The sequence below is a fragment of the Salvelinus alpinus genome, chromosome 10, assembly GCF_045679555.1.
Source record: "Salvelinus alpinus chromosome 10, SLU_Salpinus.1, whole genome shotgun sequence".
Classification (NCBI taxonomy): Eukaryota; Metazoa; Chordata; class Actinopteri; order Salmoniformes; family Salmonidae; genus Salvelinus; species Salvelinus alpinus.
In genome coordinates this window covers 15,222,214-15,250,173 of record NC_092095.1, presented here as the reverse complement: position 1 = coordinate 15,250,173, position 27,960 = coordinate 15,222,214, and the positions used below count along the sequence as shown (strand labels likewise).

The window sequence follows — 27,960 nt, the reverse complement described above, 5'->3', positions numbered from 1 at the left end:
AGAAACTGGAAAACGTATCAAGCAAGTATTTTTATATTCCACGAGTATTATTAGATGAACTGTACTGGACCTTCACTAGTCCTGTATTAGTGGACCCGATAAACATCTTCAGGGCTGGCAATTTTTTTGCACGACCCCTCCCTGCTTCCTCCGGCTAAGTGTATATATAAGACTGCTTAACACGATTACTAAAAAATACCTGCATTGACTTTTTGGACTCTTCCCACAAATCGCAAACACCCGAAACCCCAACACACTTTCACGCTCACTACATATACTGCTGCAGCTATTGTCTTATCTATCCTGTTTTGTAGTCACTTTACTCCTACCCCCGTATATAGCCATGTTACTTTTACTCGTTATTGTTATTCGTGTATTTGTTCCTCGTGTCACTATTTTATAATATTTATCTTTAAATCTGCATTGTTTGGAAAAGGACCCGTAAGTAAGCGTTTGACCGTCTACACCTGTTTACGAAGCATGTGACAAATACAATTTGATTTGACTAAGGGTGCGTTCGTAAATTCACCCTGGCTATCTACTCCGATTTCAGAGCACTCGTCTGTGTGCCAGGGCGCAGAATAACTAATGAATATGGCCGGTGTCAGTAAACGTCAGCAAAAAAAGGGTAATTAAATTGTTGCCAGCAGCACAGTCGCTCTAGATAACACGAAAACAGCCTAACCAGCTCTGCTAGGGGGAGTGAAATGGTCAGAGTGAGGTGTTTTTTCATTTGTGTTTGGATTTAGCTTGCAAGCTAGCCAACATTAGCTTGGGTGCTTGACTGCCGTTGTAAGGTCAGAACGCTCCTATCAACCCTACTCGGTCAGAGCGTCCAGTGTCCGCTCTGAATTTACAAACGGACAATCTGGCAAAACTCTGACTTTACGAACGGACAATCTGACAAAACGCTGACTTTACGAACGGACAATCTGACAAAACGCTGATTTTACGAACGCTCTGAGCGCACTCCAGATTTACGAACAAGCACGTATCAAGCGTTTGGAACGACGCGGCGCTGTTTGCTTTTGTTCACCCCGCCACCCGGTGGCGGAACAAATATTTTGCGGCAAAGTCATGACTTCTTTCTGGTCCAATCATCGAGGGTTGCTGTTGCTATGTGACGTTGACTGCAAACGTTAAGTTGCTATGGATTGAAAATGAAGTTGGCCGATCTCTAAACCAAATCAACTTTTTCTATAATTTTAGCAAATTAACTCTCTTGTTTTTTTTTTTATCAACAAGACAGATATTCGATTAGTATTCAGGTAAGAGTTTTTGTAGTAAGTAAATTGATTATACGACTTTGTCAGCCATCTTATGTCTGCTGAACGCTAAGGCTGTCATCTCATTCGTGTGGTTCGGCTAGCCAACGTTAGCTTGTCTGTTACAATATCGTCTTCTGTAATGATAGGCACATTCATTCGCTATAGTTTATACTAATGTTAGATTGATTATCACATTTCATATCCACTTTATTTCCCAGCAATGCCTCCTCCAGATACTATGTACTGTGAACAGCAAATCAACATCCCCCCTGAACTACCAGACATTCTCAAACAGTTCACCAAAGCTGCAATCAGAACCCAACCCCATGATATACTACAGTGGTCTGCAGCGTAAGTACAGCCTAGCCTCCCTGGATGTGACTACAACTAAGAGCCCAGCTTTTATGGTTCAGATGGTAGGACAGTGGCCTTGTAACTACCCCGTTGTTGAGCATAGATAATGGCCAGGGTAAAGTACACTTGTTGTTTCATTTAAATGCTTGTTGTTCTATCAGGTACTTCTCTGCCCTGTCCAAAGGAGACACTCTGCCAGCCAAAGATAGGCTGGAGATGCCCGTTGCCACACAGAAGACTGATACCGGATTGACTCCAGGCCTGCTGAAGGTCCTACACAAACAGGTACTCACTGACTGACTGACTGACTGACTCCAGGCCTGCTGAAGGTCCTACACAAACAGGTACTCACTGACTGACTGACTGACTCCAGGCCTGCTGAAGGTCCTACACAAACAGGTACTCACTGACTGACTGATTGACTCCAGGCCTGCTGAAGGTCCTACACAAACAGGTACTCACTCACTGACTGACTGACTCCAGGCCTGCTGAAGGTCCTACACAAACAGGTACTCACTGACTGACTGACTCCAGGCCTGCTGAAGGTCCTACACAAACAGGTACTCACTGACTGACTGACTGACTCCAGGCCTTGCGAAGGTCCTACACAAACAGGTACTCACTGACTGACTGACTGACTCCAGGCCTGCTGAAGGTCCTACACAAACAGGTACTCACTGACTGACTGATTGACTCCAGGCCTGCTGAAGGTCCTACACAAACAGGTACTCACTGACTGACTGACTGACTCCAGGCCTGCTGAAGGTCCTACACAAACAGGTACTCACTCACTGACTGACTGACTCCAGGCCTGCTGAAGGTCCTACACAAACAGGTACTCACTGACTGACTGACTGACTCCAGGCCTGCTGAAGGTCCTACACAAACAGGTACTCACTCACTGACTGACTGACTCCAGGCCTGCTGAAGGTCCTACACAAACAGGTACTCACTGACTGACTGACTGACTCCAGGCCTGCTGAAGGTCCTACACAAACAGGTACTCACTGACTGACTGACTGACTCCAGGCCTGCTGAAGGTCCTACACAAACAGGTACTCACTCACTGACTGACTGACTCCAGGCCTGCTGAAGGTCCTACACAAACAGGTACTCACTGACTGACTGACTGACTCCAGGCCTGCTGAAGGTCCTACACAAACAGGTACTCACTCACTGACTGACTGACTCCAGGCCTGCTGAAGGTCCTACACAAACAGGTACTCACTCACTGACTGACTGACTGACTCCAGGCCTGCTGAAGGTCCTACACAAACAGGTATTCTATGGTAGGATGTTAAGGTACCTCTCTTTCTCTCCCTGTATGTCGCTGGCTTCTATTGTTGTAAAAAAAAGAAAAGAAAAAAAAAAGAAGACCTCTCCTGCCTCTTTCTCCCTCTCTGTCCCTGTGAATGTAGCTGGCCCCTAAGGAGACGATCAGTAAGGAGGAGCTGCAGCAGAAGTGGAAGGGTCTGTGTCTGCCCTCAGAGCAGCTGGACACTCTGCTGGCACTGGGGAACTTCAACGACAACATCCACTGGATGCAGTTCTTCGCCCTGGGCTGCAGCGCTCTGGGAGGGGTGAGTCCCTGGCTCCGATACCTGTCTGTCAGTCTTCAGAGAGAAACTGTGGTGTCGTGCTAGCAAATACCACATGATGGCAGTATTGCACTGTCTTGATGGCCCAGGCTTTTCTGAAGTGTGTGTGTGTGTGTGTGTGTGTGTGTGTGTGTGTGTGTGTGTGTGTGTGTGTGTGTGTGTGTGTGTGTGTGTGTGTGTGTGTGTGTGTGTGTGTGTGTGTGTGTGTGTGTGTGTGTGTTCAGACCATCATCAGTGCCCTGAAGTATGCGTGTGAGATCCTGACGGAGAATGAGGAGGGTGGAGCGGCGAGGATCCCCTTTGATACATTCAAAGGGCTGTACACTTACCTGGCCCAACTGGATGGAGAGATCCCCCAGGACCAGATAGACAGCTTCCTAAGCAGCCTGCAGGAGTCTGTGTGAGTGGTACACTACCCTACACTCTCTCTATCTACACTCACTCATTTCCTGCAATTCTACACATTTTGCCATGACTTATGCAATGTTAATATGATATCTGAGTGAGAATCACTAACAAAATCAATGGGGGCCCCCTGGAGGTCAGGGCGCCTGGGCATGTTGGCTGACATGGGCTAATTGAGTGACTGTCAGTGACAGACATAACAAGAGAAAAACTGCAGATCTACCTCTATACCTCTACCTCGCTCTACCTTTCTCTCTTCCTCTACCTCGCTCTACCTTTCTCTCTTCCTCTACCTGGCTCTACCTCACTCTACCTTTCTCTCTTCCTCTACCTTTCTCTCTTACTCTACCTCGCTCTACCTTTCTTTCTTCCTCTACCTAACTCTACCTCGCTCTACCTTTCTCTCTTCCTCTACCTCTCTCTCTACCTCTACCTCTCTACCTTTACCTCTCTTACACATTATCTCTTTCTACCTCTCTCTATCTTTCGCTCTACATCTCCTTTTCTCGCTACCTTTATTTCTCTTACACATTATCTCTCTACTTCTCTCTCTTTCTACCTCTCTGCTTTACTTTGTGTGTTTCTTGTGGTTTACAGCACCAAGCAGAATGGGATGATTCAGCTGGCCAACTTCTACAGCCGCAAAAAATTTAGATAATAGGAGAGATTGAGGGAGAGACGAAAAGGACAGGAAAGAGCAGGAAGAGACAGAGTAGCAGGAAGGAATTAGCTTTACTACTTATTCTACAAATAAATATTATTCTCTAAATCCCCATGGAATCACGATCAGTTGATGTTTTCCTGTTAAAGCTCAGATCTGTACAATAGTGATACCCAGTTGCTTGAATTATTTCCCAGGCAGTTGAGTTTGGTTCATATCTTATTGTTATATGGGACGGAGAGTTGCTGTGATATAACATGGAAGGTGTACTGTACTGCGTGTGAATGTAGGTTAGTATCACTGGAACCAATGAGAACCACTCCTGCCCTGACAGGTTAGTCGATAGTTCATTTGTCATGCTCATGCCTTGTCAATGAAGTGCCTGTTGCATTCTTTTTCAACTTGGCATATTCATTTAGCCAGTGAGAGTGAGAGGGTGTCTGTCTCTGTCTGTCTGTCTCTGTCTGTCTCTGTCTGTCTGTCTGTCTGTCTGTCTGTCTGTCTGCTAGTTCTTGTGAAATAGAGATAGTGTTCACAGTAGTGGTCCTCTCAGCAGTACAACAGTGATAAGGCTAGTGAAAGAGACAGGTCTGAACAGATGCTACCCAGTCACACATGCTGTAAGACACAGTCTAGGGGGGGGGGGGGGGGGGGGTCTGTGTACAAAAAGTGTTGTAATTTCTAAACGGTTCACCCGATATGGATGAAAATACCCTCGAATTGAAGTGGACAATCTGTACTTTAAGCCCGTAGTCATGCTTGATTTCCAAAGTGTTGAAGTATAGAGCCAAAAGAAGAAAAAAGGATTCACTGTCCCAATAATTACTGAGGGAACTGTAGTTAGAACAATGTAAAAAAGGTTTACCCAAAAGCCCTTCAGCCCAACTGAAATAAAAAGGGGACATCAGTTGCTCGAAAAAACATTCCTTACCCCAGGATACTTCAACTGGTGACTATCATTCCTTACCCCAGGATACTTCAACTGGTGACTCATTCCTTACCTCAGGATACTTCAACTGGTGACTATCATTCCTTAACCCAGGATACTTCAACTGGTGACTATCATTCCTTAACCCAGGATACTTCAACTGGTGACTATCATTCCTTAACCCAGGATACTTCAACTGGTGACTCATTCCTTACCTCAGGATACTTCAACTGGTGACTATCATTCCTTAACCCAGGATACTTCAACTGGTGACTCATTCCTTACCTCAGGATACTTCAACTGGTGACTATCATTCCTTACCCCAGGATACTTCAACTGGTGACTATCATTCCTTACCCCAGGATACTTCAACTGGTGACTATCATTCCTTAACCCAGGATACTTCAACTGATGACTATCATTCCTTAACCCAGGATACTTCAACTGGTGACTATCATTCCTTACCCCAGGATACTTCAACTGGTGACTATCATTCCTTAACCCAGGATACTTCAACTGGTGACTCATTCCTTAACCCCAGGATACTTCAACTGATGACTATCATTCCTTAACCCAGGATACTTCAACTGGTGACTCATTCCTTACCTCAGGATACTTCAACTGGTGACTATCATTCCTTACCTCAGGATACTTCAACTGGTGACTATCATTCCTTAACCCAGGATACTTCAACTGGTGACTCATTCCTTACCTCAGGATACTTCAACTGGTGACTCATTCCTTAACCCAGGATACTTCAACTGGTGACTCATTCCTTACCTCAGGATACTTCAACTGATGACTATCATTCCTTAACCCAGGTGACTTTTCAGGAGAATAAAGGAAAAAGCACTCTGTTGCTGGGTAAATCTGATATTTATTGACCAGAGAAACAACCAATACGTTTAGGCATGACTCACCTTCATCAGCCGGGGAGTGTTCTATTCGTCATGTCAATTATAGATGTCAGTAGTAGTAGCAGCAACTACACAGGTTATTCAAACGAGTATGATCATCAGTCAAGAGCCGTAGACATACATTCCACTTGAAAAACAAAAGACAGAAAGATCAGGAAGGGAGCTGTTCATTCAGACCCTTTGTCTCGACACAATCTGAGCAGTCCATCCAAAGTACCTCTCTCTAACAATTTGCTCACTATATTGCCTCCTCTGGAGGAAAGAAACTTTCTCAACTCCCCAGAATTTCAAGGTAGAGGCTGAGCCATGCGATTAGCGTGCCGTACATTCGCATAGTCCATATTTGTTGTGCAGGTAGCCGTTTTGTGTTCAGCTTTTCTTAATTTGAGCGCGTGTTTCGTCTGACCAATGTAAACAAGCCCACTTGGGCATGTAAACAACGTGTTGTACTACAATTTATGACGTATTTTATCTTGTATTCTTTAACCGAACGTGGGTGATAGAATACTTTTGTGTGACTTGAGTTGGAACAATGACCGCAGCAGTAGAAACCATTAAGGGACCTGGGAGCCACGTAGAGGGTGAAGGATTGAGGAGCACACTGTGCACGATGCGGTCTCTGATATTACAACCCCTCCTATAGCATATCAGGGGAGGGTTGGACGCAAAGTCTTTGAGCAAGGGGTGACTCTGGAGAATGTGCCCGTGTTTGAGGATGACGCTTTTTATCTGCCTGTCTGGAAACTGTAGTTAGGCTGCTTCATACTAGAAAGATGATCAATGTAGATTTTACAGTGGGGTGTTCGTGCCAGACAAAGTGTTTCTTGAATCTGTGCCAGGGTTTCATTGGGCTAATCTAGTTCCCTGGCTAGCATGTCCCTGATGCTAATGTAATGAACTCCCTTACCTCACAACACCCTGTCATTCGATTGGTTATTGGCAGCACTGCTTAATAAGCCTATGATCTGAATTTCTCCTGGCAGCGCTTGATGAACTCTGTAATCTGATTTGGTCCTTGCAGTGATTGGTAATTTAGGTAAAGTACTAATTGATCTGATTGGCTCTTGACAATAATGAGTGAAGGAGCAGAAAAGAGCTTGGTAAATGTCACCCCTATTGGTTAAGATTATGACATTTTGTAACGTTTTTGTTTGTTTTGGAGTTCGGCTGTGTTCGGCAGTTATTTCTTTGCGGGTGTTCGAGCACACCATTTTTTTTTCTTGAGGCAAGCCGACGTTCAGTACCTGAAGTCTACGCCCCTTCGTCAGTGATTGGTCAACAGTAGGGATTCTTCAATGAAGTCTTTGTTGTCATTAAACGAGAGACGACTGCTTTTCATTGAGAAATACTGCACCAAACATCTTAGTTAGATGGAAAATTGTGCGACTAAGATCTCCTCAGCACAAACGTGAAAATGAATGGCAGATTTCTGGGTATGTTGTTGATACGGCACATGTCTTTAGGCAGTATGCGAGCACAGAAGTTCACTTCCCCTCGCCGAGTTCTGCTAGGAGCAAAGACATATCACGTCATGATGCCAAAGGTTCACTCACTGATGGGGAGCACTCTCACCTCATAGTGAGGTAATGGCTGGCTGCTGAGACAGACTGCAGCATGATGCCAAACCTGAACAGCAGCCAACTCACTGAGAGGAAATCACTAAATCCCTAACACACCCACTGCAACTCTGACAGAATACACACACACACACATACAGTCGTATGAAAAAGTTTGGGCACCCCTGACAATTTCCATGATTTCCATCTGTAAATAATTGGGTGTTTAGATCAGCAATTTCATTTTGATCTATCAAATAACTGATGGACACAGTAATATTTCTGTAGTGAAATGAGGTTTATTGGCTTAACAGAAAATGTGCAATATGCATCAAAACAAAATTAGACAGGTGCATAAATTTGGGCACCCCAATAGAAAAATCACATCAATATTTAGTAGAGCCTCCTTTGCTAAAATAACAGCCTCTAGACGCTTCCCGTAGCCTCTAATGAGTGTCTGGATTCTGGATGAAGGTATTTTGGACCATTCCTCCTTACAAAACATCTCCATTTCAGTTAGGTTTGATGGTTGCTGAGCATGGACAGCCCGCTTCAAATCATCCCACAGATTCTCAATGCTATTCAGGTCTGGGGACTTTTTCTTGCCAATGTATGTATGTATGTATGTATGTATGTATGTATGTATGTATGTATGTATGTGTGTATGTATGTACAGTCGTATGAAAAAGTTTGGGCACCCCTCTGAGGCTGCATAATAATTTACTCTGTCGTCACAGAAAATGATCACAGTGGCATGCCATTCATTTTCTAATAAAAGCTGAGTACTGTGGTATTGTCCAGACAAAGATTTTTAGTGTAGCAATATTAAGTTGTATGAAATTAAATCAGATGTGAAAAATAGGCTATGCAAAAATGTGGGCACCCTTGTCATTCTGTTGATTTGAATACCTGTATCTACTTAGCACTGATTAATTGGAACACACAATTGGTTTGGTGAGCTCATTAAGCCTTGAACTGCATCCAATCATGAGAAAAGGTATTTAAGGTGGCCAATTGCAAGTTGTTGTTCTCTTTGACTCTCCTCTGAAGAGTGACAACATGGGGGCCTCAAAACAACTCTCAAATGACCTGAAAACAAAGATTGTTCAACATTATGGTTTAGAGGAAGGCTACAAAAAGCTATCACAGAGATTTAAGCTGTCAGTGTCCACTGTGAGGAACATAGTGAGGAAATGGAAGACCACAGGCACAGTTCTTGTTAAGGCCAGAAGTGGCAGGCCAAGTAAAATATCGGAGAGGCAAAGGTGAAGGATGGTGAGAACGGTCAAAAACAGCCCACAGACCACCTCCAAAGACCTACAACATCATCTTGCTGCAGATGGTGTCACTGTGCATCGTTCAACAATTCAGCGCACTTTGCACAAGGAGAAGCTGTATGGGAGAGTGATGCGGAAGAAGCCTTTTCTGCACACACGCCACAGAGTCGCTTGAGGTATGCAAACGCACATTTGGACAAGCCAGCTTCATTTTGGAATAAGGTGCTGTGGATGAAACAAAGATTGACTTATTTGGTCATAACAAGGGACGTTATGCATGGCGGCAAAAGAACACAGCGTTCCAAGAAAAACACTTGCTACCCACAGTAAAATTTGGTGGGGGTTCCATCATGCTGTGGGGCTGTGTGGCCAGTGCCGGTACTGGGAATCTTGTTAAAGTTGAGGGTCGCATGGATTCCACTCAATATCAGCAGATTCTTGGGAATAATGTTGAAGAATCAGTCACAAAGTTGAAGTTACGCGGGCGCTGGATATTTCAACAAGACAACGACCCAAAACACTGCTCAAAATCTACCCGGGCATTTATGCAGAGGAACAAGTACAATGTTCTGGAATGGCCATCCCAGTCCCCTATGTGAACCTTTTGGAATTACCTGGATTTCTGCATAAATTAGTCAAATGTCATCTGATCTTCATCTTAGTCACAACAATAGATGAACACAGTCTGCTTAAACTAATAACACACACATTATTGTGTTTTGTTTGTCCATATTGAATACATCATTTAAACATTCATAGTGCTCTGGCACCCCAATGGTGGAACAAACTCCCTCACGACGCCAGGCCAGCGGAGTCAATCACCACCTTCCGGAGACACCTGAAACCCCACCTCTTTAAGGAATACCTAGGATAGGATAAAGTAATCCTCCTAACCCCCCCCCCCCTCCCCCTTAAAAGAGTTAGATGCACTATTGTAAAGTGGTTGTTCCACTGGATATCATAAGGTGAATGCACCAATTTGTAAGTCGCTCTGGATAAGAGCGTCTGCTAAATGACTTAAATGTAAATGTAATAGTGTAGGTTGGAAAAAGTATGTGAACCCCAGGGCTAATGACTTCTCCAAAAGCTAATTGGAGTCAGGAGTCAGCTAACCTGGAGTCCAATCAATGAGACAAGAATGGAGATGTTGGTTAGAGCTGCCCTGCCCTATAAAAAAACACTCACAAAATTTGAGTTTGATATTCACAAGAAGCATTGCCTGATGCGAACCATGCCTCGAACAAAGGAGATCTCAGAAGACCTAAGATTAAGAATTGTTGACTTGCATAAAGCTGGAAAGGGTTACAAAAGTATCTGATGTTCATCAGTCCACGGTAAGAAAAGTTGTCTATAAATGGGGAACGTTCAGCACTGTTGCTACTCTCCCTAGGAGTGGCCGTCCTGCAAAGATGACTGCAAGAGCACAGTGCAGAATGCTCAATGAGGTTAAGAAGAATCCTAGTGTGTCAGCTAAAGACTTACAGACATCTCTGGAACATGCTAACATCTCTGCTACGATACGTAAAACACTAAACAAGAATGGTGTTCATGGGAGGACACCACGGAAGAAGCCACTGCTGTCCAAAAAAAACATTGCTGCATGTCTGAAGTTCACAAAAGAGCACCTGGATATTCTGTAGACAGATTAAACTAAAGTTGTGGTGTTTGGATGGAACACACAACACCATGTGAAGAAAAAAAGGCACACCAACATCAAAACCTTATCCCAACTGTAAAGTCTGGTGGAGGAAGCATCATGGTTTGGGGCTGCTTTGCCACCTCAGGGCCTGGACAGCTTGCTATCATAAACTTGGGAATTCATTTTTCCATTGATCAAGACATTTTGCAGGAGAATGTTAGGCTATCTGTCCGCCAATTGAAGCTCAACAGAAGTTGGGGATGCAAAAAGACAACGACCCAAAACACAGAAGTAAATCAACAACAGAATGGCTTCAACAGAAGAAAATTCGCCTTCTAGAGTGGCCCAGTCAGAGTCCTGACCTCAACCCAATTGAGATGCTGTGGCATGACTTCAAGAGAGCAGTTCACACCAGACATCCCAAGAATATTGCTGAACTGAAACAGTTTTGTATAGATGAATGGTCCACAATTCCTCCTGACCGTTGAGCAGGTCTGATCCACAACTACAGAAAACGTTTGGTTGAGGTTATTGCTGCCAATGGAGGGTCAACCAGTTATTAAATCCAAGGGTTCACATACTTTTTCCAACCTCCACTGTGAATGTTTACAAGGTATGTTCAATGAAGACATGAAAATGTATAATTGTTTGTGTTATTAGTTTAAGCAGACTGTTTGTCTATTGTTTTGACTTAGATGAAGATCAGATCAAATTTTATGAACAATTTATTCAAAAATCCAGGTAATTCCAAAGGGTTCACATACTTTTTCTTGCCACTGTACATACACACACACACACACACACACACACACACACACACACACACACACACACACACACACACACACACAAACCTGTGACAGGGAACAATTACAAACACACACCATCAGAGAACACGTTTACAAGCACACACACACTAGCACAGGTAAGACAAAGCTTAGTGGAGTAGGGTTTTCCTCTTTATCTTTCCAAATGAAGGGATGTAACCATAATACACAGTGTTATAGGTCCTAACCAGCAGTACTGTGAATACACAGTATTATAGGTCCTAACCAGCAGTACTGTGAATACACAGTATTATAGGTCCTAACCAGCAGTACTGTGTATTCACAGTGTTATAGGTCCTAACCAGCAGTACTGTGTATTCACAGTGTTATAGGTCCTAACCAGCAGTACTGTGTATTCACAGTGCTATAGGTCCTAACCAGCAGTACTGTGTATTCACAGTAATATAGGTCCTAACCAGCAGTACTGTGTATTCACAGTAATATATGTCCTAACCAGCAGTACTGTGTATTCACAGTATTATAGGTCCTAACCAGCAGTACTGTGTATTCACAGTAATATAGGTCCTAACCAGCAGTACTGTGTATTCACAGTAATATAGGTCCTAACCAGCAGTACTGTGTATTCACAGTAATATAGGTCCTAACCGGCAGTACTGTGTATTCACAGTATTATAGGTCCTAACCGGCAGTACTGTGTATTCACAGAATTATCGGTCCTAACCGGCAGTACTGTGTATTCACAGTATTATAGGTTCTAACCGGCAGCACTGTGTATTCACAGTATTATAGGTCCTAACCGGCAGTACTGTGTATTCACAGTATTATAGGTTCTAACCGGCAGTACTGTGTATTCACAGTATTATAGGTCCTAACCGGCAGTACTGTGTATTCACAGTATTATAGGTTCTAACCGGCAGCACTGTGTATTCACAGTATTATAGGTCCTAACCAGCAGTACTGTGTATTCAGCTAATTCTGGATAGGTACAGCTCTAAAACATGAGGGGGCCATGCTGTGTGAGTGTGGAGCGACCTAGCCAGGACACAAGTCACGACACATCAGAATCCCTCTTTTCAGATGGACTGGTAACCCACTTCTCCCTTCTAGGCTGTGCTAGTCTCTTCATCATCTTTAGGTAGCTTAGGACTGACGCTTGTGCACAAGGCTACATAGACCGTAGTGCCAGTCTCTGTGTGTAGAGGCTGTGGTCCCAGAAAAGAATTTGTTGCACAACAGCAGCCTCTACTGCAGCCTGGCTCTGGGAAACAACATCTCTAGGGAGGTGACACTATCACAGAATAGTGTGAAGGGAGGAAGAGAAAGAAAGAGAGAGAGAACAAGTGGACAGAGCTGGACCGGAAGGGAGATGGACGAGAGGGAAAGATGAGGGAAAACGCCTTTTGTCCACTGGCAACATGCTGTCAGGGTAGGTCCCAGCTAACAATACAGCAAGGTCCCTCTCCTCTATTGCAACTATTTTCATGTTTTAAAGTCCTCCCCTCTTTCTCTCTCTCATCCTCTAGGGAATGCCAAGGAGGGATGGTGCAGACAGCTAACTTCAGGGATGTGATTTTTCCTGAAATGTGATTTTTCCTGAAACCAGTCATTCCTGCTTTTTTGTCATCATCCTCCAGCCCAACAGCATTAGAATGGATGAGTTATACCCCCAAAAGTAAAATCCCATTTTCCCTGTCCTGAATTATAATGCTTTCTGTATTGTGGACCAACAGACTGCAGTGACTAGGACCCAGGACAGGAAGCCTCATTCAAATATGTGTCTGCCTATTGCCTGTCTATAATACTGTACTGTGATATGACAGTATGTGTGTATCTGTATCCATGTCCACTCTTATGGACTATTTATTTACTTGTACTTTGGTTCCGGGCATTCTCAATCCACTTGGGACTGAATAAAGTTGTTTTATAGTATTTCTAGGCTGTCTTTTAATAAATGGTATGTACACACACACACACAGTCAGACACACACACACACACACATGCATGCGAGCGAGTACGCACACATACAAACATCTTGTGTTAATGAAGGGCGTTGCTCTGTGATTAGAATTTGTTAATTGCTACTCTGGAAGGCTAAATAAATACTATTTAATTAATGCCATTTACCATGCGTTCTCTTTCCATCTCTTTCCACCTCTCTCTCTCTCCACCCACCTCTCTCTCTCTCCATCTCTCTCTCTCTGCCCACCTCTCTCTCTCTCTCCGCCCACCTCTCTCTCTCTCTCTCTCTCTGCCCACCTCTCTCTCTCTCTCTCTCTCTCTCTGCCTACCTGTCTCTCAAGTCAATTTGCTTTATTGGCATGACGTAACAATGTACATATTGCCAAAGCTTACTTTGGATATTTATAATATTAAAATAATAAGAATCAAAATTGTCATTGGGACAACAGTAACGAGGGTCAGAATAACCATGAATTGAACAATAAGCATAGAGGACATGTGTAGGTTGGTTGGTCTGTCAGACACTGTCCCTCATCTTATGGCAGGCAGCAATGTAGTGCGCTGCCAACCCACAACTCTCTGCTTCCTCCCCCAACAGGATGGGTAGCCTACTCTCATCAGAGAGGTCTTTGAAACCGCGAATAACGGTTTCAAATTTTGGGATATTACACTATAACTGTTTTATATTTTTGACATTTTGTCAGGAAATGAGGCTCCGTCTCAGGTTCTGCTGTTGGGCAGTGGTTACACAGCCTTTCCTCTACAGGGAGCCAGGTTTTCCTGTGTCTACCCTTCTCAATGGCAAGGCTGTGCTCACTGAGCCTGTACTTTGTCAATGTTTTTCTAAGGTTTTGATCAGTTACCATGGTCAAATAGTTAGCCACGGTGTACTGTCGATTTAGGGCCAGATAGCACTGCATTTTGCTTTGTGTTTGTGTTTCCCAATAAGCAATGTAATTTTGTTTTGACTGTGTTGTAATTTGGTTTATTCTGATTGATTGGATGTTCTGGTCCTGAGGCATCAGTGTGTAAGTAGAACAGGTTTGTGAACTCAGCCCCAGGACCAGCTGGATGAGGGGACTCTTTTCTTTGCTCAGCTCTTGGCATTGCAGGGCTTGGTAATGATATGAGAGGGGGTCACTGTATTTTTAGATGTTTCCCAAACTTAATTGCTATTTTTTGAGTTTTTAGTATTCGTGGATATTGGCCTAATTCTGCCCTGCATGCATTGTTTGTAGTTTTCCTCTGGACATGTAGGATAATCTTACAGAACTCTGCATGCAGGGTTTCAATGGGTGTTTGTCCCATTTGATGAAGTCTTGTTTTGCAAGTGGGCCCCAGACCTCGCTCATATAAAGTGCAATTGGTTCAATGACATATTCAATTAGTTTTAGACAAATTTTAATGGGTATTTGAATTTGAATTTGTTTTTTACTATCGTAGAATGCCCTGCGTGCTTTCTCTCTCGGTTCATTCACTGCATCGTTAAGGTGTCTAGTTGAGCTTATTTTTAAACCTAAGTAATTGTAGTGTGCGCAGTACTCTATATATTTTGTACCAATTGTGAACTTTTGTCTAATCTTTGGTCTCTCACTTTCTCTCTCTGCCCAACTGCCTCTCTCCCTCTCTCTGTCCACCTCTCTCCACCTCTGGCTCTACCTCGCTGTCTCTCTCTACCTCTCTCCCTCTCTCTGTCCACCTCTCTCCACCTCTGGCTCTACCTCTCTGTCTCTCTCTAGCTCTCTCTCTCTCTCTCCTTTAGTGTCTACCTGGTGTCCTCTGCTCAGGCCAATTAACTGATTGACCTGTTGGTTCAAGAGCTGCTAATCAACCTATTAATACTCAGCAGATTGGTGCTTTATGGTAAAAGGGGAAACCACTCATAGAGACCTGTAAACACCCACACAGGGTATTTCAGGCTGGTTAAAGTTTACCTCAGAAATAAACCGGGTTTTTCCAGACATCTGAATCTTGGGCAGCTCTATGCCTTTAAGGTGTTGTGTAGGCCCTGTGGTAAAGGAAATGATTGGAGAGGTCTGTAGGGAGAGTGAACATGTATAGACTTGTTTAAATCCAAGGTTGGATGCTGTTGTTGTGTTGAGAAATACTGACATAGATTGCCAGAATGCTATATGACTGGTTAGTTGTCAGTCAGTCCCTCTAGGTACAGTATACATGTCCAATAAGACCTTCATAGGGGAAGTAACAGCATTGAGACGACATTGACTCAGGCTCATCTTTGCAGTGACACACCTTCCTCTGTGGCTATCTCACACCTGTGGCCCTCCCCCCCAGGGGTCCTACTCTAATTGGCTGTCTGGGGATTCCAGGAGCGGCTCACTGTCGAGGAGATAAATGTTATTGGCCGGTGGTGCATAATCCCAGAGGGATAGTACTTTAGGGGCTGAAATTACATGGCAGGAATTTACATCCTCCTCACTGTCTCACACACACAAACTAACTCCAGCCAGGGCCGTGACTAAAAATCATTGGATGTGGGGCGGCAGGTAGCCTGGGCCAGTAACCGAAAGGTTGCTAGATTGAATCTCCGAGCCGACAAGGTCAAAATCTGTTGTTCGGCCCCTGAGCAAGGCAGTTAACCCCCAACAACAACTGCTCTCTGATTCAGAGGGGTTGGGTTAAATACGTTAGACGCATTTCAGTTGAATGCATTCAGTTGTACAACTGACTAGGTATCCCCATTTCCCTTGTGTCAGACCTGTGACTAGATCAGGAGAAAACAGACCTGTGACTAGATCAGGAGAAAACAGACCTGTGACTAGATCAGGAGAAAACAGACCTGTGACTAGATCAGGAGAAAACAGACCTGTGACTAGATTAGGAGACAACAGACCTGTGACTAGATCAGGAGAAAACAGACCTGTGACTAGATCAGGAGAAAACAGGCCTGTGACTAGATCAGGAGAAAACAGACCTGTGACTAGATCAGGAGAAAACAGGCCTGTGACTAGATCAGGAGAAAACAGGCCTGCTGAACTGAACGCTAAACAGCCTTGCCATCCACTCCTATTGGATCTGATTAGCTATGTACTGATACATTGCAGACCGACTGAGAGGCTGCTGGGGCCGGGCCAGGGGCGGATTAGGGTCAGACACACAGAGAGAGGAGAGACTCCCTCTAGCAGATGCACAGATCCAGAGGACATTTAAAATCACAGCACCACTGGCTGGCCATGGGAGACAACAGACCTGTGACTAGGTATCCCCGTTTCCCTTGTGTCAGGCCTGTGACTAGATCAGGAGAAAACAGACCTGTGACTAGATCAGGTGAAAACAGACCTGTGACTAGATCAGGAGAAAACAGACCTGTGACTGGTTGAATCTAGTCACGAGGCCAGGCCTGGTTGAATCTAGTCACGAGGATCCCACTGGGCACAGATGTCTATTTCACGTTCAAATTCGTTGAAATTACGTAGCAACAACGTTGATTCAACCAGTCTGTGCTCAGTGGGATGGGACCATATTAAACACATTAGTGTATGGTAGCCTGCCCTGGATAGGTCTGTGAATCAATAGGTAGTTTGGTGGAGTATCTAGGCTAATGGGCTGCTCACAGTATGCCTACTTTAACTTGGCTTGTTCTGCAAGTGTGGACATTTGAAAACTGTTTGGTTGAATCAAGGAAGGATATTGTATGAATTGTTGTAACTGTTTTGATTGAATGGCTGAGTCAGTCAGCACTGAGGTAGTGTAGGGGATTCCATGATAGAGGAACTGACTTCTATGGTTTTGATTACACTGCCAAAACCTCACACGTTATCTCATTTGCGTTTCCAAGAAACAGAAAAGGGGGTGTTTTTTCTGTAAAAAAAAATGTTTTATTTCAGAATGACTGCTCAGAAGTTGTTATTTTGCAGTATGAGTCATCCTAACAATGACAGTACATGGCACATTCTTTCTCACTTGTGCCAAACAATATAGTTTGAAAAGGGGGTTTAACATTAGGAAAGGGTTGCACTGGGTTTACCTCGTTTAGCTCTGATCAGTGTCCTTAGGCCTGGGCTTCCAGGGATTCAGCCCCGGGTGGTTTTGGTCCAGTCCCAAAAATAACATTATTTTACATTTCAGTCTGATATGAGTTTCTACAACCACACATCACTTGCGCTATGCAGTTTAACATTTGTATTTTTACTGACACATTTTACTGACAAAAATAAACTATCCAACATACTGCACTAGGCCGTAGCAGGCACTGCAAAAAGCCCCTGGAGTGATGCGGTGCCTGCTGTGATTGGTCAAGATTTAACAACGCAGTGGACTGCTCACGTCCCTTGACCCTTCCTCCACCCCTACAGCACCTGTTAGATGTCAATGTCACCACTCAGCAAGACGCCTGACACTCAGAGGCTGCAGCATAGCATGAGCAAATATGGATATTCCGAATTTCTTCCCGAAAGAGACACAAAATTTTTTAGCAGGTTGAGGCAACAGTGAATGAGGTGGAGAGGGCAGAAAAGCCAGAAAGTCAAAGTGCAGCAGAGATAGCCACATGTTTGTGCAGGGTTGGTGGTAGCTAACTAGGTAGTCTCCCTCAGCATAAGGGTTGGTGGTAGCTAACTAGCTAGTCTCCCTCAGCATAAGGGTTGGTGGTAGCTAACTAGCTAGTCTCCCTCAGCATAAGGGTTGGTGGTAGCTAACGAGGTAGTCTCCCTCAGCATAAGGGTTGGTGGTAGCTAACTAGCTAGTCTCCCTCAGCATAAGGGTTGGTGGTAGCTAACTAGCTAGTCTCCCTCAGCATAAGGGTTGGTAGTAGCTAACTAGCTAGTCACACTCACCATAAGGGTTGGTGGTAGCTAACTAGCTAGTCTCCCTCAGCATAAGGGTTAACCTAGCTAATGTTAATAAGATAACATTAGCTCTCAGCATCCTTAAACTATTGGGTGTAAGTCAGAGTTATTTAACAGTATATTTAGTGAATGGGCAAGCTAAGGATGTTGAAATAAGTCATGATATTAGGAAAAGTCTTTATTTTCCGCGAGTGTATGTGATGGGTTTCGTTTCTGTAGCTAGCTTGGCTGAATAGCCACTTTGGTAGCTACTGGTTGGCTAGCTAGCTGAGACCGAAGAGATGAGATAATGTGCTTCAGTCAGAAAAACATTATCTTCTGGCATTGACACCGTGCCCCCCTGTGGACTGAAGCTGAACTTTACTACATTATATTTAACCTTTTTTTGTTGTATTACTCTTTTTATTCACTTATTTAGCTACTTGTTTTTACATTGTTGAGAGGTTAACCTGCAAGGAAGCATTTCGTTGCACTGTGTACTCTGTGTAAATCATGTCTATATGACAAAAAAAACTAACTTTATGGTGATTTTTCAGTAGCATATTGTGAAATAATAATGTAATGTAACAGAATCATTAAAAGCTTTAAAGGAACCTGTAACCACACCTGTACAGCATAAGAAAAGCCAATATACAAAAGAAATAGACACACATTTTAATCCAGATGCATACCCGGATAAGAAGTGTCAGAATCAATAAAATGAATGTACTTATGACTATAGCCTGGTAGGTGCTGATATAATATATATAATGAATGTACTTGTGAATGCAGCCTGGTAGGGGCCCCTATTATTTTTTAACCAAACTGTCACAGTTGCGCCACCAATATAATCGGTTCAGTGATTTGTAGAGTGTTAAATGATTTGTAGAGGCGGGAAAAAGCCTGCCTCAAAGAAAGAACTTAGGGTGGGAAACAATAGTGGTGCAAAGCCAAAAAGAGTTGATCATTTACATAGACAAGAGTGACTATGTATGTGATGTAAGGATGAAACTGTATAAAAGGAGTGTGCTGAGGCTGGGAAAAACAGTTGATCCAGGGACCAGATCGGCTTGTTACTTTGTAATAAAGTCTACTTTGAATTCACAAGTTCCCGTATCTGAGAAATATTATTGGACCAATATTTCTACGGCAACTTCAAATAAAATGTTATTTGTCACATACACATGGTTAGCAGATGTTAATGCGAGTGTAGCGAAATGCTTGTGCTTCTAGTTCCGACCATGCAGTAATATCTAACAACTAACAATTTCACAACTTTGAACTTAGAAGGGGGAGGGCAGCCAGAAAGAGAGGGGAAAATATTGTCAGCTTTGTGGATAGTTTGTAGGTGAACAAAACATTGAAAATACATAGGCTCTTAAGTTATGAGTCCTCAAATGTTATGTAATCTAAAAATATCACATTAGCTGCTAGAACTGACGAGGTCATAACTTATTCCATTCTACAGGTACATCTCTTTATATTCATATAGCCTAGGGCAGGGTTGGGCAACTTTGATGGAGGTGGGGGCCCCAAAACAATCTGAACTCATCATGAGGGCCCCTCACATACACACACACATTGCGAGCAAAACATTTTTACGAACTTCCTTTGAACAGTGGCGAGAAAATGTTCATTTCGTGCAATTCTACAAATTTTGCCATGTAGTGTAGAGAAAATGTTACAGTTTTTAAGCTAGTTTGCTGCAATTGTACTCATTTTGCCATTGGGCGGAGAGGAAAAATAGCTGTTTCAACCATGATTATGAAGTTTAGATTGGTAATTTAGTCTAGTGGCCAGCTACCTAAATGTAGTAATCATGGCTGAATTACCGGCCGGGTGGCCCTCCATTGATTTTGTTAGTCAGTCTCACTCAGATATCATATTAGAAACTGATAACATTTCTCTCCACCCTATGGCCAAATCAAATCAAACTTTAATGATTTGTCACATGCGCCGAATACAACATGTGTAGACCTTACAGTGAAATGCTGAATACAACATGTGTAGACCTTACAGTGAAATGCTGAATACAACATGTGTAGACCTTACAGTGAAATGCTGAATACAACATGTGTAGACCTTACAGTGAAACGCTGAATACAACATGTGTAGACCTTACAGTGAAATGCTGAATACAACAGGTGTAGACCTTACAGTGAAACGCTGAATACAACATGTGTAGACCTTACAGTGAAACGCTGAATACAACATGTGTAGACCTCACAGTGAAATGCTGAATACAACAGGTGTAGACCTTACAGTGAAATGCTGAATACAACATGTGTAGACCTCACAGTGAAATGCTGAATACAACATGTGTAGACCTCACAGTGAAATGCTGAATACAACAGGTGTAGACCTTACAGTGAAATGCTGAATACAACATGTGTAGACCTTACAGTGAAATGCTGAATACAACATGTGTAGACCTTACAGTGAAATGCTGAATACAACAGGTGTAGACCTTACAGTGAAATGCTGAATACAACATGTGTAGACCTTACAGTGAAATGCTGAATACAAGCCCTTAACCAACTGCCGTTCAAGAAAGAGTTAAGAAAATATTTACCAAATAAACGAAAGTAAAAAATAATAAAAAAGTAACACAATAAAATAACAATAACGAGGCTATATACAGGGGGTAATGGTACCGAGTCAATGTGCGGGGGTACAGGTTAGTCGAGGTAATTGCAGGAAATTAGCTGTTAAACAGCTGTTAGCTGACATAGGCTATTTGAGTGGGTGACACGGGCTGCCAGTTGCCCATCCCTGGCATAGGAGCTATGTAGCTTCTTATCTGTCATGTTTGGAGTTGTGTTGCACTGTTATGTGGATACTTACATGTGTCTTTCCAGTTGAGTTGCCCTGGTCGTGTCAGTATACAGTAACTTTAAAGAGCAACTGCCCCAAAAAAACTACTTCTCATTTAGAAAACAGCCTACGTGGCATCGATATGAGTCAGAAACATGTATTCTACTATAAATTGAATAAAAAGTTTAAATAGTATCATTTTGGTCTTAAACTGAGTTTTGTGAGACTTGTGGTCGTGACTACATCACAACATAAATTAAGGCTGGGTTTGTTTCAATCCTGCCCACAGCAATTCGGATTGCAGCTGCACGCGACCCAATCGTAATGCCTGTGGTAAATTCAGGTTGACTTTGGATATCCCTATGGGGCTAGTTAGGGACCATCGGTAAATTACACAATGAACATAGGACAATATGTTAAAATTCCAATAGCTCCAAATGTCAATGATTTAAAAACCTAACTATAAATTATAGAAATTCATATACAAATATGAAAAGCATTTGAGAAAATGAAAATGTGTGCAACATGAAAATATTGTTACGTTTACATTGTGTCCCTAACTAGCCCCTGAGATAGGCTATCCAATGTCCAGGTCCGGTTACACACCAGCTGGATAAAACTAATTGGCTAAACCATTTAACTCGTTCCACCTGCAGACACCCACATCAAACCACACCCTGAAACCAACTCACATTTCAATTCAGTGATGGCCACTAGAATTTCTTAAGTACAGTTGCCCTTTAAAAGTAACTAAATTACATGTTGCACCTCTACCTTCCGAGCTTTCAGATGAGCCAAGGAAGAGGACAGATGAGAACAGCAGGCCAGTGGAGCACTCAGAACAGCAGTAGTCAGGGGCAAATGGTAGGGAAGAGGATGAGTTAGGTGACTCAGACACAGGCCCAAAACAAGTTAAGTTCCCCAGTATCCCCTTGACTGTTTTGGATTGCAAAACTAAAGAGACACATCAAACACACCAGAAAGCAACAGAAGAATAGGATATGATGGAGAGAGACACCAGACAAGACAAAGAGACAGCAACAGAAGAATAGGATATGATGGAGAGAGACACCAGACAAGGCACAGAGACAGCAACAGAAGAATAGGATATGATGGAATGAGACAGCAGACAAGGCACAGAGACAGCAACAGAAGAATAGTATATGATGGAGAAAGACACCAGATAAGGCACAGCGACAGCAACAGAAGAATAGGATATGATGGAGAAAGACACCAGACAAGGCACAGAGACAGCGACAGAAGAATAGGATATGATGGAGATGGACACCAGACAAGACAAAGAGACAGCAACAGAAGAATAGGATATGATGGAGAGAGACACCAGGCAAGACAAAGAGACAGCAACAGAAGAATAGGATATGATGGAGAGAGACACCAGACAAGGCACAGAGACAGCAACAGAAGAAGAGGATATGATGGAGAGAGACACCAGACAAGGCACAGAGACAGCAACAGAAGAATAGGATATGATGGAGAGAGACACCAGACAAGGCACAGAGACAGCAACAGAAGAATAGGATATGATGGAGAGAGACACCAGGCAAGACAAAGAGACAGCAACAGAAGAATATGATATGATGGAGAGAGACACCAGACAAGGCACAGAGACAGCAACAGAAGAATAGGATATGATGGAGAGAGACACCAGACAAGACAAAGAGACAGCAACAGAAGAATAGGATATGATGGAGAGAGACACCAGGCAAGACAAAGAGACAGCAACAGAAGAATAGGATATGATGGAGAGAGACACCAGACAAGACAAAGAGACAGCAACAGAAGAATAGGATATGATGGAGAGAGACACCAGATAAGGCACAGAGACAGCAACAGAAGAATAGGATATGATGGAGAGAGACACCAGACAAGGCACAGAGACAGCAACAGAAGAATAGGATATGATGGAGAGAGACACCAGACAAGGCACAGAGACAGCAACAGAAGAATAGGATATGATGGAGAAAGACACCAGACAAGGCACAGAGACAGCAACAGAAGAATAGGATATGATGGAGAGAGACACCAGACAAGGCACAGAGACAGCAACAGAAGAATAGGATATGATGGAGAGAGACACCAGACAAGGCACAGAGACAGCAACAGAAGAATAGGATATGATGGAGAGAGACACCAGGCAAGACAAAGAGACAGCAACAGAAGAATAGGATATGATGTAGGGTTACAGATGTTTTCCTAACTTCAGGATGAAGCTGGTTCCACCATTGGGGTGCCAGGACAGAGAAGAGCTTGTACTTGGCTGAGCGGGAGCTGCCCTCTCATAGAGGTGGGAGCCTGAAGGTAGGGACATGACTGGAGACATGACAATAATATTTGTTCATACCACACAAATGACCAAAATGACAAGATACTCGGACATTGGCATAATGAGATCAATAAAACGGCCCATGTCTAAAATGCAAAACCAATAGCATAGGCCAATGAAAAAAATAGATAGACCGATTGTAGGCCTACAATATGATGAATAAATTATAATCCACCAACTGTACAGTGGCACTTATTTATCCAAATAGCTTTTTCCCGTAATTGTATTTTGAAATATTACGAAAGACGTTTTAGCTGCTGCCTGCTGTTTATTGACAGCCGCCCACAACTCAAAAATCAGCTGTTAGATATTTGCCGCGCGGGCGGCTCAACTGCGGGATTCCCAACTGTAGGTCTATGCCTTTTTGATATGACTAAACACAATCCACAGCAATTTTGTTCAAAGAAGCCATTGAGCCTCTGTGGCACAATTATTCTCTCTGGTGTAGTGTTTTTAATGATTTCATTTATTTCAGTACAGACAGGAGTAATTATATACTGTCATTTTGCTCATTTATTTATATTCATCTGCAGCACTTCCAGCACCCCTTCCGGCAGCAATGCTTTCTTCCATGGATTGTGTACAGTAACCCCATATGAGGTTATTGCGTAGCTAGGTCTACTGTTACAATAACATTTAAAATAATCTATCAGTGAGTAGCCTACAGTTAAAAGAGAATACATTCAGTAGGCTAAGTCAATGAAGCCAATAGTGTTTTCAGCTATATTGTTATAGAACCTACGTAGGCCTCATGACCTTTTGAACCAGCGTGGCACAGTTTCAATATCCATAAGGCTAATAAGAAAACATGTCAAATGACTTGAATAGCCAATGGGAAAAGTGTCAAAATTAGTATTCGCATCAGTAGGCTAAGTGACTGAAATGCATTAGAAAAGTATTGGAGAGTTCAGGAAAACATCAGGGAAGCTTATCAGGTAATAGGCCTAATGTGTATGTAGAAAACATCAGGGAAGCTTATCAGGTAGGCTATAGGCCTAATGTGTGTGTAGAGAACATCAGGGAAGCTTATCAGGTAGGCTATAGGCCTAATGTGTGTGTAGAAAACATCATGGAAGCTTATCAGGTAGGCTATAGGCCTAATGTGTGTGTATGAAACATCAGGGAAGCTTATCAGGTAGACTATAGGGCTAATGTGTATGTAGAGAACATCAGGGAAGCTTATCAGGTAGGCTATAGGGCTAATGTGTGTGTAGAGAACATCTGCATGGCTTTCAGTTGCTAGACTAATGATCATGAGCACTGATCTCAATTTAGCTAACATTTCCCAGCCTAATTGTAACCAAATATCCAAATGGAGATTCAGTGAAAAAACGAAAATCGTACATTGATTGATTTATCAAGACGAGTCCCCCATGCTTGACGCTGTCAAAACGGCGCTGAAATGATCAGTTGACGACACATGGCAATCGCTTTCCATTTGTTTCAAGAAGTGGTGTACTGCTGTGTTTGTTTAGGTAGCCTACTGAAGCACAGTTTTTTGCTATTATTTTGTCTTAACTTCTGAATGAAAGTTGGTACCAACATGTAGCCTATTATACAGTGAGGGAAAAAAGTATTTGATCCCCTGCTGATTTTGTACGTTTGCCCACTGACAAAGAAATGATCAGTCTATAATTTTAATGGTAGGTTTATTTGAACAGTGAGAGACAGAATAACAACAAAAATATCCAGAAAAACGCATATCAAAAATGTTATAAATTGATTTGCATTTTAATGAGGGAAATAAGTATTTGACCCCCTCTCAATCAGAAAGATTTCTGGCTCCCAGGTGTCTTTCATACAGGTAACGAGCTGAGATTAGGAGCACACTCTTAAAGGGAGTGCTCCTAATCTCAGTTTCTTACCTGTATAAAAGATACCTGTCCACAGAAGCAATCAATCAATCAGATTCCAAACTCTCCACCATGGCCAAGACCAAAGAGCTCTCCAAGGATGTCAGGGACAAGATTGTAGACCTACACAAGGCTGGAATGGGCTACAAGACCATCGCCAAGCAGCTTGGTGAGAAGGTGACAACAGTTTCTGCGATTATTCGCAAATGGAAGAAACACAAAAGAACTGTCAATCTCCCTCAGCCTGGGGCTCGATGCAAGATCTCACCTCGTGGAGTTGCAATGATCATGAGAACGGTGAGGAATCAGCCCAGAACTACACAGGAGGATCTTGTCAATGATCTCAAGGCAGCTGGGACCATAGTCATCAAGAAAACAATTGGTAACACACTACGCCGTGAAGGACTGAAATCCTGCAGCGTCCGCAAGGTCCCCCTGCTCAAGAAAGCACATATACATGCCCGTCTGAAGTTTGCCAATGAACATCTGAATGATTCAGAGGACAACTGGGTGAACGTGTTGTGGTCAGATGAGACCAAAATGGAGTTCTTTGGCATCAACTCAACTTGCCGTGTTTGGAGGAGGAGGAATGCTGCCTATGACCCCAAGAACACCATCCCCACCGTCAAACATGGAGGTGGAAACATTATGCTTTGGGGGTGTTTTTCTGCTTAGGGGACAGGACAACTTCACCGCATCAAAGGGACGATGGACGGGGCCATGTACCGTCAAATCTTGGGTGAAAACCTCCTTCCCTCAGCCAGGGTATTGAAAATGGGTCGTGGATGGTTACTCCAGCATGACAATGACCCAAAACACACGGCCAAGGCAACAAAGGAGTGGCTCAAGAAGAAGCACATTAAGGTCCCGGAGTGGCCTAGCCAGTCTCCAGACCTTAATCCCATAGAAAATCTGTGGAGGGAGCTGAAGGTTCGAGTTGCCAAACGTCAGCCTCGAAACATTAATGACTTGAAGAAGATCTGCAAAGAGGAGTGGGACAAAATCCCTCCTGAGATGTGTGCAAACCTGGTGGCCAACTACAAGAAACGTCTGACCTCTGTGATTGCCAACAAGGGTTTTTCCACCAAGTACTAAGTCATGTTTTGCAGAGGGGTCAAATACTTATTTCCCTCATTAAAATGCAAATCAATTCATAACATTTTTGACATGCGTTTTTCTGGATTTTTTTGTTGATATTCTGTCTCTCACTGTTCAAATAAACCTACCATTAAAATTATAGACTGATCATTTCTTTGTCAGTGGGCAAACGTACAAAATCAGCAGGGGATCAAATACTTTTTTCCCTCACTGTATAATATATATTTATATAATATATTTTTATATATAATTACAATGCATCCTCCAAATTGCAGAATTGCCTATGCCTACACATGTGGTACAATTAATTAACAAAACAATTTTTCTTCCTAAAATACCAAATTAAATCTACCTTATTTTAAATTAGGCAATCATCACTGTCAATCGTGACCGATAATTCCTCAGGTTTTACAGGTGAAATGGCCATGCTGCATGCATGCCAACCCTTTGATCCCAATCATTTTCACGGGAATATGCATTTTGATCTTATTGAATGATATAGGCTAAGTAGCCTAATGACTATTTAATCTAATGTTAGAGCAGATGGAACTAAACACAGCCACCTGGATTCTGTTTCAATCAAAGCTACGCTGTTGAGTACATATGAGTAAAACATGTGACATTTCAGCAAACATCCTAAATTGTCATAAGAAATTATGTGGTGTTTTTGCTCTAACAGTAGCTTAACATTATGTATGCTATTATATTGTATTTATTATGTAGAATACTAATGAATCATGAAGGGATTTTGTGAGACAACACCATTCTGAGAAGTGGCAGCTCTACACCCCTGGTTGTAACAGGTGGATGACTTCGGGAGTGTCACCACAGCTCTATGAACTAAGCGGTGAGTTCATTTGGCCCCAAAAATTCTTACACCATCACAACAGATTCAGGGCTGACCCCGAAAGCCAGGGTCCTGCTGATGTCCCTGGTAAGCACACAGTAGACGGTATCACTTAAAGCTGCTCTATGGATTCTAATTACAGCTCTGTGTGTGTGTGTGTGTGTGTGTGTGTGTGTGTGTGTGTGTGTGTGTGTGTGTGTGTGTGTGTGTGTGTGTGTGTGTGTGTGTGTGTGTGTGTGTGTGTGTGTGTGTGTGTGTGTGTGTGTGTGTGTGTGTGTGTGTGTGTGTGTGTGTGTGTGTGTGTGTGTGTGTGTGCGTGTGTGCGTGAGAGAGAGTGTTTGGTTACTGTGTGATTCTTTAATCAGTTTGGCTCATCGGACAGGTCAGAGTTTATGTTTGAAGTTGTTGAGTGGTTTTTGGCAATACTCTGTAGATGTATGTGTTCCAGAGTAGAGAGTAGCGAGTGTTTCAGAGTAGAGAGACCCACAGTAGCAACTGTAATTGACTATTGACGGTGTCTGCTGTGGCAGGTGGGAAGGTGCAAATCACTAGAAAAATATATAATCTCTCAATGTTCTAATCTCTCAATGTTAATCACAAAATGCACCAAATTCATGCATTTAGCTGTTGAAATGATTTGTACATTTTTTTAGGGGGATGCCCCAGGACCCTCCTACTGGCATTGGGCTAAACCCCGAATGTCTTCATATTTTAGAAACGCCCCTGGCTCTGATGCTCCCGATGGGTTTGCCCGATTTTAATCTGCTCAAACGAAATGAGAGGGAGGGAGGGATGGGGAGAGCGAAGGAAGGAAAAGAGAGAGAGAGAGAGAGCGGAGGGGGGGGGGGGGGATAGTACACTACGAA

The 27,960-nt window shown here is 43.1% G+C and overlaps 1 protein-coding gene across 3 annotated transcripts; it reads left to right on the top strand.

Annotated features, from left to right (window-relative positions):
* Window positions 1-207: 207 nt before the first annotated feature.
* On the top strand, window positions 208-13,320 carry ropn1l (rhophilin associated tail protein 1-like). 3 transcript variants are annotated; one of them, XM_071328065.1, is made up of 7 exons: window positions 208-441; window positions 1,250-1,268; window positions 1,487-1,619; window positions 1,784-1,907; window positions 3,041-3,202; window positions 3,445-3,620; window positions 12,915-13,320. In XM_071328065.1, the coding sequence occupies exons 3-7, from the start codon at window positions 1,489-1,491 to the stop codon at window positions 12,976-12,978; spliced, it is 657 nt and encodes a 218-aa protein (XP_071184166.1). In that variant the 5' UTR covers window positions 208-441; window positions 1,250-1,268; window positions 1,487-1,488; the 3' UTR covers window positions 12,979-13,320. The 3 variants fall into 3 exon arrangements, with proteins under 3 accessions (XP_071184166.1, XP_071184164.1, XP_071184165.1); XM_071328063.1 differs by lacking the exons at window positions 208-441; window positions 1,250-1,268 and adding an exon at window positions 470-628; XM_071328064.1 differs by lacking the exon at window positions 208-441 and having other exon boundaries at window positions 647-1,268.
* The last annotated feature ends 14,640 nt before the right edge of the window (window positions 13,321-27,960 follow it).